Raw genomic sequence first — 13,204 nt, forward strand, 5'->3', positions numbered from 1 at the left:
TTACGTACCACCGTTATGGCAGTTAGGCTAAAGGAGACGGTGACGATGAGAAATGAATGAAATGGTAGAAGGAAGAAAGTGGGAGGAAACGGGAGAACCCCGAGAAAACCCACGAGCACGGTGTTTGTCCACCACGAGGTCCAAACAGCGTAAGCTGGCATCGAACCAGGGACCCGAAGCACCGGAAGTGAACGCTCTACCACTGAGCCACTTGCATCCAGCTCGATTGGAAAATGTGCAAACATGCCTTAAGCTGGATTCCAGTAACGAAGTTATATGGGAACAATCTTACTTACATTCAGTGTTCCATTCAAGCTTACCGCAAGCGTTTTACAAGTCAAGTCAAGTCAATGGCCAATGAATGGCCAGTGATGCTATGACGTTCCGCGAAGGGTCTAAAGCATCGCTTGCAAGTACAACAAAAGGCAGGTTGAATGAAAGCATTCGTTTCAAGTATAAGCGTGTAAAGCCAAAAGCCAACCACGCGGCAACTGACCGAAAGCTTTCTTGCTACTAGGAACGTATGCTAAACACTGGAGTTCGCATAACAGTGTTTACGGGCATATATCAATCCTTAACATTCGTTTTGTGCAATTTTCTTCACCAACTTTCCAACTTTATGCACAACAAATAACAGAGATATAGGCCCTTTAAAACACTTCGTTTACCAATTGCGTACATCGCTAAACACGGGAATTGGTATGTCAATCGTCAGTGATCACTTTGTAGACTTTAGTGCTGTCGAATTTTTGTAACATTTTCGGTTTTCGGTTTTTGACAAAACCGGTTTTCTGAAAACCGAATCCGCAAATGCGGTTTTCAAAACCGAAACCACAAATGTGGTTTTCAAAACCGAAACCAGAAAAGCGGATTTCCAAACGGAAACCGCAAAAGCTCTTTTCGAAAGCGAAAGCCGTCCGAAACCGTGTTTGCGGTTTTATAAGCGAAACCATGTTTGTCCTTTTCAAAGCAGAAACAATGTTTGCTGTTTTTAATTACACCTTTTAACAATTGTAGTGACAATTTATATGTGTGCTTTAACTCTTTCTTATTTGCTTCAAGACTATTATGGTAATATCTGCAGCACTATGCGAAAGGGATAGTTCGATGGTTGTACAAGTCACAGCTAAATTAGGGTCGCCATATTTTAAAATCAGAAAAGTTTGAGGTTCTAAACCGTAAGTACTAATATGAACTAGTTTGTCACAAATAATGACTTGGGATCCTTCGCATTTTTTTTATTATTATTATTTCTTTGATGACACTTCCAATGTACAGGACTTTTCAGCTGCAGGGAAGCAAACTGAACCCCTATACCAACTGGACTTTCATATATTCTGTAAATTAGACCACGAGGAACACGAATCTGAAGGAATTTTGACATTCCGAATGTCGGAACTCGAGATATTCGAACATAAAGTTACCAAGGAAGCAAAAAGGAACAAATCTGATTTTCATATATTTTGTGAACTAGTCCAAAATGAGCAATAATCTGAAGGAATTTTGACATTCCGACTTCCCGAACTTGAGATACTAGAACTTGTACAGTAGTTTTATATAGTATGTATAAAAGTAACGAAGAAAGTTCTGTCGCTTTTTGACCAATCAACTTAGAGCATCGATATGTCACCTAAGACGTACCTGGAAGATCAATAATAGTACCCATCAGTTTCAAGGACCTTCTGCCAACGTTCGGGATGGGTAAGGATTCTTTCGCGGTAAAACTTGGTTTGCCGTGAAGCAAAGAAGGTATCAAGTGCATTTTGAACCTCTACTACGGAGTTGAACTGGAGTCCTCTAAGGTGAGTGTCCAAGGAATGGAACAGGTGATAATCGGACGGTGCAATGTCCGGGGAGTATGGCGGACGGAAATGTGTTTATTATCCAAGGCGTAGGATGGTGTTCCGGGTCATTCTAGCCATGCGGAACTTAGCGTTGTCCTGTAACGGGAGAACCCCTTAGCGATTGAGAAGTGCTGGCTCCAGGGCTTTGAGAATTTCTTGAACACGGCTCAACTGCTGACAGTACACAGTTGCACTGATGTTCTGCTCTGACCAGCCGGTAGCAGTTCCCGATGCACGATGTCGCGAGCAGTCCACCAAACACACAGGACGACTTTCTGCTGCATTACTGGTTTCAGCTGTTTTGGAACCGGTTCATGGGATTTTAACCAATGATGACGCCGCCGTGGAGAGCTTCGGACAGGACCCTCTTCTCATCACATGTCAACATCCTCTCCAAAAATGGCTCCTTCCTCAGACGATACAGCAAAGAAACACAGATATCTGCTTGCGTAGCCTTCTGGCCCGGGGTCAAATCATGTGGGACCCATAGACCCAACTTGTAGTGCTTCCCAAGTTGATGGAGGTGCTTTCGAATGGTTTCTCCACTCACATTGAATGTTAGCCCCAGTTCCTCACATGTTTGTCCACTGTTCGCCTCAATTGCTACCTGACGATCTTCATATTGTACATGTGTTGGTCTTGCGGCACGTGGTGCGTCTTTGAGTGTTTCGTCACCATCCTTAAACTTGTTAATCCACCCCTGCACTGCACTGTCTGCGTAATCACGACACCCTCACGAAAGGCCTGAGATATTTTCCGCCCCGCTGCAGTGAGGTTTGATCCAAGTTTGAACTCGTACAGCATACACGACCTTATGACGCTCTGGGGAGGTTCCATATTCACTCTGTCCTTACAGAAGTTAACGTTGTAATTGAACTGCCAAAACCAGGTAGAATGTTGGATATACCGACACCAACAACTGACCTTCGCCTTACCTCCATTTGCATTCAACTCATGGTGTGAGGGCCAATTGAACACAGACCTCCACAAAAAGCGACAGAACTTTCTTGATTACCTTTATATATCTCACAGGACATAATATGTCTCGTATAGAAAATATTGTGTTTTGTCATATAGATGCATAGCGTCTATACTAAACTTTAAGTTTTAATATCTCAAGTTCCGGAAGTCGGAATGTCAAACCTCCTTCAGATTCGTGTTTCTCGTGATCTAATTTACACAATATATAAAAATCAGGTGAAGTCCTTTTTGCTTACGTGGTCACTTTATGATCGAATATCTCGAGTTCCGAAATTTGGAATGTAAAAATTCCTTCAGATTCGTGTTCCTCGTGGTCTAATTTACAAAATATATTAAAATCAGGTGAAGTCCTTTTTGCTTCGGTGGTCATTTTATAATCGAATATCTCGAATTCTGAAATTCGGATGTCAAAATTTCTTCAAATTCGTATTCCTCGTGTCTAGTTTACAAAATATAAAATCAGGTGGGGTCCAGTCTGCTTCCCTGTAGCCTACTATTGAAACGAAACTGAGTTTTCCAGAATGTATATTTTGCTTCAAACTGAGTTCTGTCCTGGCTAACAAACGTAAATTCGCTTCTATAAGAGTCTTTAAAGTTACACTTGAAATTGTCGTTCGGCATTCTTGTAGCTTATGAAGGCATGAATAATTCAAGTATGTTTGTTACAACATCTACAAATGAATATTCATTCGTATAGAACCTCCAGTACATTACGTTAAAAACAAATGAACTACACAAAGAAAACCATTGTGCATTAAGGCAGATCTCTTATTAGCAAATGGTCCTGCACACGCGCACTGCTCAGATAGCCCACAGCCTGAGCCTAAGTGGCCTAAGAGCCCACAGCCTGACAAATCGCAACTCTTAAAAGATGTAATAAATTTAGGAAACATGAGCCATGGTAATAGTTACAAAGTGCCAGTTGGAATCTTAAAACATGCGGTGAAATTTAGGAGTGTTGCCAATTTGAAAGATCGAATAATGGACGTTTGGTGCACATTAGAAGCAGTCCTAAATTCATACTGGTTAACTATAGAACAAAAATAAGCATATTATTGGCTTTTTATGAAAATTTACTATTAAAATAAGGTGTCACATGCTATGGTTTTCATTTTTCAAAACTTCACTTTAATTCAAAATGGTGGATTTCAAGATGGCTGCCGTCAAGGATAACCCTTACCGTATCACTTCCCTCTAGGCATAATATGTAATACCGAAGCTTTTATCCATTTATTTTCATTAATACGAGGGTTAGAAGCGGAGGTAAGGGACTTACGCACATAGTAAATATAAACAATTAATATTCCTGTAACTTTTCCCCAAATGGGAGTATCTTAAAACCAACTTCACCATAGTCTTTCTGAATAAATTCTAGCCCGAAATTATGTATCGCATTACCCTATTCCTATTTCAAAAACTTGACCTTAATTCAAAATGCCGGATTTCAAAATGGCTGCCGTCAAGGTTATACCTACCATACGACTTCCCCCTAGGCATTATATGTATCTACGTGGTTGTTTTTCATTAGCACTCTGTTTACAAAGGGTAGTAAGGGACTTCTGCAATAATCTCTAATAACCACATCACAACTCTTAAAAATTATAGAAAAATAGAAAACATGCACCATGGCAAAAATTTCTGTCATAATAAATAATACATACATGTCCTCTATCAGCAAAAAAAAAATTCATTGGAATCGGAGACGGACAATTGGGTGATGTCTCTTGTTAGTACTCCTGCTTATACAATTGTCTCCTTGTTGAACACCCGGATGAGAAAATTGTATGAAAATCTAAGTTCACTTTTTAAAAATGAAACTATTAAATGTAAACTCGTATTTTTTGTCCATAAAGAAAAAAAAGAATAATACGTTACCGTTTTGGACACTGATTATCCATCCAGCTATGCATGGTTTCCGTGTAAATATCTAAGAGGTAGTGGTTGTTACACTTTCAATGTTGCTCTGGATATTTAATTCCAGTGACAACTCATTTTTAAATATTCCTTAATTTTTTTTAAAAAAAATAAAAGGTTCAAGGTTAACTGCCTAAAGACATTATTTGAAACTGCGTTTCTTTTAACACCACTTTCCCTTTTATAACAAATGAAACTGTAATCAACACACCATAAGCCTTAATTAAATGCAAATCTAGATTTTATATCTTAAAGGTGATATGTGGTAAGTTTGCTTAAACATGATTTCTAAGTAGGCTTATAAATATAGTATAGGAATATAGTGGCTACATTCCACACCCAAAAACTGAGGCAATAATAATGTTGAGTTTCGAGGGGAGGTAATATAGATGCATTTTTTTCATTAGATTTCTATGGAACCGAAACAAGGAGGTTAACCTTAATCTTCCTGTTATTGTAAAATTATTTGAAAATTGGAAAGCCTGAGGTTATTAACCTGATAAATCATACAGTCAACTGAGTGCTATAAAGTTACATGATTAGTGATTACAGTAATCTACATAATTTTGTTTTAAAATACAATTATGCATTATCTTCTTTAAATTATGCTTCATTCAGCGTTATTACAAACTTGTTTACAACATTAATATTTGGAATTAAGCTTCCCAATCATCCCGATTTACTTCGAGCAATCTCAATACTATTGAAAATTTTCTGGATCCTGACGTCACTCTATCGGGACTCATAATGTCCAGACTTTCATTATTATTCCATTAAAGTATTCGCATAGGTCAAGTATTTTTGGTTTCTTTTTACTTTTCTCTTTTTACAATTTTATTTGCATGTATATAGGTTACAAATCATATACATGCTATTTAAATTGTCCATATTTCTAGTTGTATAAGACATATTGCATATATGATATAAATCGCCGCACTTATTTTTTTTTCAATTTAATGGATACGATTAGTTCTACTCTACAAAAACTTATGTTGGATCATTGCCCAAAATTGGTATGCCCAAAATTGGTATGGCGGCACAACTTCCATGATTAGTTATATGCTAACACCACAATTACATAGCAGGCGTATGCCTATCATGTTCCCTCAGGTACATGGGAATGTGTCCAGTATGTGCCTCAGATACTTCTGAGAAAGAAATCACATAGATGGCAAGGGATAGTCATAGTCTATGTCCGCCCCTAGGCACATGCCAGACATGTATCTGTGGAACGTGCCTAGTATGTTCTATGTATGTTCCCCATGCCGTAAGCGTCAATGAACCACAAAATTACTCCCCCAAAATATGATAAATAGCCTATATGTGTAATGTTTTTACATTAAGGTGAGTCTGAACAACAGTTTAAACATTTTTTTAAAAAAAAATGCAGGGCTACCCTTGGATCGGCGCGAACCACCAACCTGTGGATTACTAGCCGGGTGCTCTTCCGACTTGGCCACAGAGGCGATAAACAGCAAGTCGCTTGTAGAGGGATAAATTATTGAAGTCTTTTGCATTCGGCTGATAAGAGTGCTCTTTTAACCGCATATATTCGACTATAACCGTTTGGGATCAGATCATGCTCGCCATGTAATTTTATAACAAATTGACAAATGTCTATTTACTTTATTTCAGGGTTCTTCCATATTCACTTTCAAATGGTCAGCGACAGTTGACATCTAATTAAGTTGATGCGTTTATTGCTTCTAGTACACAATCGCTTAGAAAAATAAACAACAAATGTATCAAATGTGGGAGATGAATTTAGAACATCTTAATGGCGCATGCCTATCACATCTTGTGCTGTAAGAGTATCTGAAACAATATGTACCTAAAGAACGTACCTAGAACATGACAGATATATGTCTCAAGTGACGATATAAAAACAAATCACTTTTATAATGCGAAACTGAGCCAAGTATATAAATACTATATTTGTGGTACATAGTTGCAAATATCAATTAGGTGTAAGAAGTACTTAAAACTGTAGGTAGCTGAAGTACATACTTAGCACATGAATATCATATGTGCCAAGTGTCGGGTACCTAAAAAGTAGCTGAGATACCTAAACGGCTCATGCCTAGCACATCTTGTGCTGTTAAAATACGAGGGCAGATCGGAAAGTAACGCACAATATTTTTTTTAAAGTTTAATATGTACCAAAACCAAGCAAACCACAAACGAACTTACATCTTTGACCTACTTTTCTATATAGTCACCAATTTTTTCAAGACATTTCTGCCAACGTGGTACCAGTTTCAAAATGCCCTGTTGGTAGAAGTTCATTTGGTTGGAGTATAGCCATCTACGGACGGCTAATTTCACTTCCGCATCTGTCGCAAATTGTTGGCCGGCCAGGAAATTCTTCATGGGATCAAAGAGATAAAATCTGACGATGTCAGATCCGGACTGTACGGAGGATGCTCGAGAACCTCCCACCCAAATTTGTGGAGTTTTTCACGGATAGGAACAGCAACGTATGGGCAAGCATTGTCATGAAGAAGTTTGACACCTTCAGCATTAATGTTGCAGCGTTTGTCACGAAGGGCATGACGCAACTTAACAAAAGTTTTAATGTAGGCTGCAGCATTTACAGTGGTCCCGTGTTCAGCAAAGTCCACCAATAACAAAACAAGCATGTCCCAGAACATTAACACTAGCACTTTCCTCGGAGATTGAGTCACCTCATTTTTTTTTTCGTACTGAGGAACCAGCATGTTTCCACTCCAGAGAGGCCTCCTTAGTTTCCAGTTTGTAGTGGTACTCCTACGACTCATCACCAGTGACAATTCCTTTCATTCCCTTCTGTGGCGTAACGTGTAAGGTGATCCAAGCTTGTCATCATTCACTGGCCCTTGTGATTGTCTGTCAGGTACATAGGCACCCAGCATGCACTAACGTTACGGAATAACAACTGTCATGAAAAATGTCGTACATCACATCATAGGAAATGTTGAACTTCTGCGATAAGGTTAGCACATTCACACGCCGGTCGTTCAAAATTGCTGCCTCGATGGCACGCGTATTATGCGGGATTGAAGCTGTTACCGGCCGCCCGGAGCGTGGCGCACCACCAAGATTCTCACGACACTCTTCAAAGAATGCACACCACCTAGAGACATTGCTGCTTACGATACAATCGTCCCAATACACACTACGCATGTCCTTGTGAATTTCACTCGGTGTATGCCTTTTGGCCCACAAAAATCTAACCACACCACGCTGCTCTTCACACGTGGACGACAGTAACATCCAAGCCAGTAAGTACGCCAGAAATTTTTACTTCGGGGGGTGTTCAAAATAAAAGGGGGGTGTGCTCTCAGAATAGTGATATAATTTTTAAACAAACTCAAACAAGAAAACAGTATATTTTGTTACGTAACTATTGCAATACTACTACTATTACTACTACTACTACTACTACTACTACTACTACTACTACTACTACTACTACTACTACTACTAATAATAATAATAATAATAATAATAATAATAATAATAATAATAATAATAATAATAATAATAATAATAATAATGATAATAATAATAATAATAACAGATCTTCCAGTTGTAGGTTCAATAAAGTAAGTTCACACATTTGAGCATTTATTATTATTATTATTAAACTAAGTAATACAGTGAAACCTCTGAAAACGGACATCGGTGGAACCGATTATTTGTCCGTAAATGAGAGGTGTCCCTAAAAGGAATGGTTCTCTCTCATAACATCACACCACACATATTTATGGCATGGAAGAATAAGAAAGTTTGTACTCTTACGAAGATGTCCAATATTAAGAGATGTCCGTTAAGAGAAGTTTCACTGTATTACGAATTAACCTCCACTATTTTACCCAGTAATTACATACGAATTGATTACATATGAATTATTGTAGTCTAATTATTTTGCAAAATTCTGCTATTATTTCAATTTATTCACCCCAGCAAATTTTAGTGGGTGATTTTTTAAAAATATTAATTGGGAAGAAAATTCCTCGTCCCACGCTGAAATCACATTCGTTTAGTAATTAATACTGTACATAGTTCCAATTTCATTATTTTAATATTCTAACCCTGTTGTTAACGTTAATTGTTGTAATATTATTTGATCTCTTAATCTCCGTTCCTGCCCCTTTCTGGCTAAATTATTGGCTCTGAATATCTTTCATAAGAAAATTATTCATTGATTTAGTTGTTTTCCAGAAATCCAGTTTTTCAATTTACAAATATGTTGTATCTTTGTGTTTTGTCTTCTTTAATATACGCTAATTTTAATAATCCCAGATCTCATAGTGGTCTGATCTCTTGTAAATAGTTGAAAAGTGACCAAAAAATGGCCAAAAGCACACGAAAAATCGACCAAAATCTCATCATGCTTCTTTTTTCCTTTGTCAATTTCTCCATCACCTCTCTCTTTGTTTGTTCTTTTGTTTCTTCTCTACTTCCTCTTTTTGAGCTTCCTCCTTTCTTAGGTTTCCAAAGTATGCTTTGTAGTTACGATCAGCAGACTTAGCAGATGTAAAAAGCTTCTGAGTAAGTGGAGCCAGTTCTGGCCTATTTCCGAATTTGTTCATCCCAGACATTATATTTAACTTCGCATTAAGAGTTCTCAAAAATGTGAAATATTCAAATTCATCACCTACTCTTAAGAAGAACATACAAGAAGCATAACACAAGACGAACATGATGAACCACACAGACACACACACACAACGTTGAAAGGAGCGTTAAATATTACGAGAGAAAACTGAAAGATTATTATGATAGAAGAAATAATAGACACAGAAAGGTTATCAACCCCACCTTGAGAACTTAAGCATCCACCAACCGTCCACTTTGCTATAGAAATAATAAAAGCTAAAATGAGAATAAATCTGACTGTTTCACATGTGACAGTACTGAAGCTTTCAGAAGAGTAATGAGTAACAAGTTTCTGCCTTTTTCCATTTGTTTTTATATTTTTCTTAGAAAACTGCCAATGCAAAACATAAATCACACGAAAAAGTCACTTTACCTCTCAAAAAAGTAACTTTTAGTGACAAATTTAAAAAAAGTAACTTTTAGTGACCAACTTGAAAAAAAAAGTAAATTTTAGTTAAAAAATGACTCGCTATGAGCCCTGTTCCGCTCAATGAATTTACGTGAATAAAATATACTTTACAAAAATTAAGCTAGCGCCAAATGCGTTCCTGCATAACACTAGACTCAGTCTAAAAAGTATATAATTCTTACTTCGATCGATCTCTTCATTTCTAAAAACGTCTTGACTACACACTTCTAACGTCCGACCGTTGATACACCACTTGCAGAGCAGGCTCGAAACAGCAACAGAGCTTTGGGGTCCATGAATATGTTAGGAGGGGCCAAGTCATTAAAAATTCTCTTACAAGTATCTAAATTGTGCATTTTGTATTCAGGTCTGGAGGGGACACGGAAAATTTAGGGAGGGCGAGGCCCTCCTTAGACCCCCTCTGGTTGCGAGCCTGTTGCAGAGTAGCACTTACCAACTGAATCTGGTATAGGCTTATTACTATATTGTCACATTTTTCCTTATTGAGGAGGAGGTAGGTGAATGACCGCTCAAGACATTGCCAATTTCAGTAATCTGCATCTGTTCATCAATCTCTTTTCTCGGAAACGAGCGCGGAGCCCAGGAGAGTAGGTATCAGCAGTTTGTTTTGTCACTTGTTTCGACCGAAACACCACCCGAAACAATGAGGTCATGTGGTTCTCGAAGCCGTACATGAGAACGAGGTCGTTCTGTATTTTGAAGTAAAATAAATAAATAAGAATATTGCCTTCTTTCCTAAACGCTAAACCTTTTTTAACTTGACGTAATAAATAACCTATATGATACTGATTGATACAATTGGATTTGGGGTGTGTATAAAGAAATTTGGAGGGGTGTTAGGGGGGTGTTGGGGGGTGTAAATTACTCCCTGATCCAAGCCATGTTTGTTTCGTAGTTTAGGCTTCTGTTCCTAGAGCTGCACAGGAAAACGAAATATCATCTGTATCACAAACTTCAAACTCTCTTGTCGTGCAGTTTCGCCATTCCAGCTGTAATACCTGGGGAGGGAAAAATTGCGTCACATTCCGATCTGCCCTCGTATAAAACTACATGAGCTGACTGACATAGAATAACAGATACTAACAATTGAAATAAGTTGAAATTTGGTATGACTGTAGTTTTTCGGAACTAACCCACAGAAAAACTGCCAAAAGTGAATACTTTTAATTATTAGGGGGTCTAAGAGAGGATGAAGAAATTTACCGTATTATTTAAACGGGCCTGTTTTTCCACCTATAATCTCATGTTTTAGGTACTTAGAATCGGAATAAAAACTTGAAATTCGGTATACTTGTACGTTTTCGTTAGCGTTACCCAAGTAAATTACCATTTTTTTAAAATCATATTTAAAGTGATATTATAAGGAAGTGATTAAATCTTTCCCAGTTATTTATATGGGACATATTTTACATTCTAAAATGTTTAGACACTTCTGGTAGGATTAGAATGATGTAATTCGGTATGATTGTAGCTGTCCGGGACTAACCCGCAGGAAAATTGACGAAAGTAAGTATTTTTAGCTTTTAAGGGATCTAAAGGGGAAATGAAGAAATTCCCATGTTATTTAAAAGGCGGATACAAAATCTTATCTTTTAGATATTAGTTTAAATAGGGAAACAAACTTGAAATTCGGTAAAATTGTGGATTTAAGAGAAGCGAGGTTGTTGGCCGAGCTAAGGTGGGAACCTGGAGGCGAATCCCTCCGCTGGCCAAATTCAGGAAGTATTAAGAGCAAATGCAGGAAATCCACAGTTGATGAAAATGCTGATACGTAAGAGATGCGAGGCCGCAGGCCGAGCAAATGCGGGGGGTCTGGAGGCAGAGCCCTCACCTAGTCCAAGGCTATAAACCTACATTCCATACACTACAACCCAATGAACAAGATTCAAATACTGTTTATAATATCATATGAATTGTATTTTTATTTTTGTTTACTATTTGTATTATTATTATTATTATTATTATTATTATTATTATTATTATTATTATTATTATTATTTTGTTACAGTTAAGTTTGTAAAGTAGTATAGAGATATACCAGTACACATTGCAGAAACAAAAAGGAAATGCTTAACAATGATAATATAGTCATGTTTGTTAGGGATGGGCAAAGCAAGTTTTTTAAAAACAAAAAAAGCCGGAAACCTGGTTGTATAAAAATCCAAATCTGAAAAAGCGTCATTAAACTACCCTTTTCTCCAAAACCTTTTCGGCTCTTAGTGATAGTAGTTTCTAATGGAAACCCAAAATATCAAATTTTAACCAGTTTTAGAACTGAAAGAGTTTTCTGATTAAAAAAAGACGATTTTTGATAGAAAAAGTCGAACCGATTTTAAAACCAAAATTGGTTTTGATAGAAAACATATTTTTAAAAAATACAGGATTATTGAGAGTTATCAAAATCGGTTTCGTTTTTTCTCTGGAAAAACCAAAACTTTTTTTTCATCATCAGTAATGTCTGTCAGTGTCAGTCTCTTCATCTGCATTGTTATGAACAGTGTTGCCAAGAAATTTCTTTAAGAAATAGCTAAACGATGCACATAATCTAGCTAAAAATGACTTAACTCTTCTGCAATTGTAACTTAATTTGGCTAACAGAATTTAGCAAAAAAAAAAAAAAAAAAAAAAGGTAAAATATTTTGTTATATAACTACAACACATTGTAATATTCTTTCTGGCATTCTCAAATCAATTACACCCTTCTTTACCGGCAATTAAAAATATTTACAACGCACTTAGCTTACATCATTCATGAGAACTACGTATCCCTGATCCAATCTTAGCGGTAAGATTTGTGATGTGTCGGTGGCAATATTGATGTAGCATACCACTGGAAGTACATTATCAAGGAAAATATCCGGAGTCCCATTTTGCCGTAAGACCATGCTAGTAAGCAAAAATGATAAATAAGGTGGTAACATTAATTGTGGTGTGTTAATTTTAGTGCTACAATGAGCAAAAAAATGATCCAAGCAACAAATGATAATTGAATCTGATTGCTTTTGTTCATCATTCTACTCTGAGAAGCTTTGATTCAATAAGGAATTGAACAATTGCTAAATATAAATGGCCAAAAATTGGCAACTTTGAACACAAACTTAGCTAAAATTATACACCTAATAGGAAAGCTGCGTATTCACTGGCTAAATGCAATGCGAAAATGGTACATTTAGCGACAGAATGGCTAAATTAGTAATATTAATCCGTGTTGAGGTTACCCACTAGCAAGGTTTTGGGAACAATGTTGCAAATTTAATGGTTTTCACACCAAATCTGGTGGTTTTGATTGCAGGTTTAGTGGGGAAATTTTTAGTCTAGTTTCTTTTAGAAAACATTAAGTAGGTCATGAATTATTTTTATTAGAAATTTAGTTTTTTTTTTTTTAATAACGAAC

The 13,204-nt window shown here is 37.0% G+C and overlaps 1 protein-coding gene across 2 annotated transcripts in view; it reads right to left on the reverse strand.

Annotated features, from left to right (window-relative positions):
• The window catches only part of LOC145664048 (uncharacterized), a 141,611-nt gene that overhangs the window by 84,594 nt on the left and 43,813 nt on the right, over positions 1-13,204 (reverse strand). The window contains exon 1 of one of the 2 annotated variants that reach the window (XM_081730377.1): positions 4,701-4,777. The exons of the other annotated variant lie outside the window; for it this stretch is intronic. Within the exon in view, the coding sequence (XP_081586503.1) occupies positions 4,701-4,735 (35 nt within the window). The 5' untranslated portion in view covers positions 4,736-4,777. Of the gene's footprint in view, positions 1-4,700; positions 4,778-13,204 lie in introns of those variants that run through there. 2 annotated transcript variants of the gene reach the window in all.

Source organism: Thermobia domestica, chromosome 1 (genome assembly GCF_964235325.1).
Source record: "Thermobia domestica chromosome 1, izTheDome1.hap1.1, whole genome shotgun sequence".
Classification (NCBI taxonomy): Eukaryota; Metazoa; Arthropoda; class Insecta; order Zygentoma; family Lepismatidae; genus Thermobia; species Thermobia domestica.